Genomic DNA, 644 nt, shown 5'->3' on the forward strand with positions numbered 1-644 from the left:
GGGGAAAAACAATATTCCAAAGAGATGGTTAATGTAGCTGCTGCGTCACAGATGGATAAACATTAAAAATACATATAATTTTATTTAAATAAATAGTACATTCTATGACTCGGAATATTAGCTGACGGAGTACCCAAAGTGCCCTGGGATTCTAGATGAACTTGTCCACCGGTACTTCCTACAGATATTCCAAATCTATCACCAGATTCGCTATTTCCACCAAATACTCCACCGGAGCCTCCACTAACATCTAATCCGGCACTTCCGCCGACGCGACCTGCAAGATCAGCGCCGCCATTTCCGTCAATGACGCCTTGTCCGGCGCCTCCTCCTTGTAGACCTGAGACTCCTCCAGTGCCTCCGACGGTACCAGCGCCTCCTACGGTACCAATTACTTCCAGTCCAGCCAGTCAGGAGACCAATAATCAGGAGTAACGATAAATATAAGAGTGATTATCTAAAGTACTATGCATTTCAGGCATTCCATATAAAGAAGATACAATTCTTATCTGAACCGGTACACTAAAGCTAGCAACTCTTGGGCATCATCAAAATATTTTTACATAAGAGTAAGTACATGATGAACCCCTTTCATTGTTAAATTTTGAGAGAGTTGACAAATTAGCAGAAAGAAAAATGCTAAA

The 644-nt window shown here is 41.8% G+C and overlaps 1 protein-coding gene across 1 annotated transcript in view; it reads right to left on the reverse strand.

The window, feature by feature from the left end:
• The window catches only part of LOC119587271 (uncharacterized PE-PGRS family protein PE_PGRS3-like), a 9594-nt gene that overhangs the window by 5604 nt on the left and 3346 nt on the right, over positions 1-644 (reverse strand). The window contains exon 2 of the mRNA XM_037936025.1: positions 134-379. Within this exon, the coding sequence (XP_037791953.1) occupies positions 134-379 (246 nt within the window). The remainder of the gene's footprint in view (positions 1-133; positions 380-644) is intronic.

The sequence above is a fragment of the Penaeus monodon genome, chromosome 22, assembly GCF_015228065.2.
Source record: "Penaeus monodon isolate SGIC_2016 chromosome 22, NSTDA_Pmon_1, whole genome shotgun sequence".
Taxonomy (NCBI): Eukaryota; Metazoa; Arthropoda; class Malacostraca; order Decapoda; family Penaeidae; genus Penaeus; species Penaeus monodon.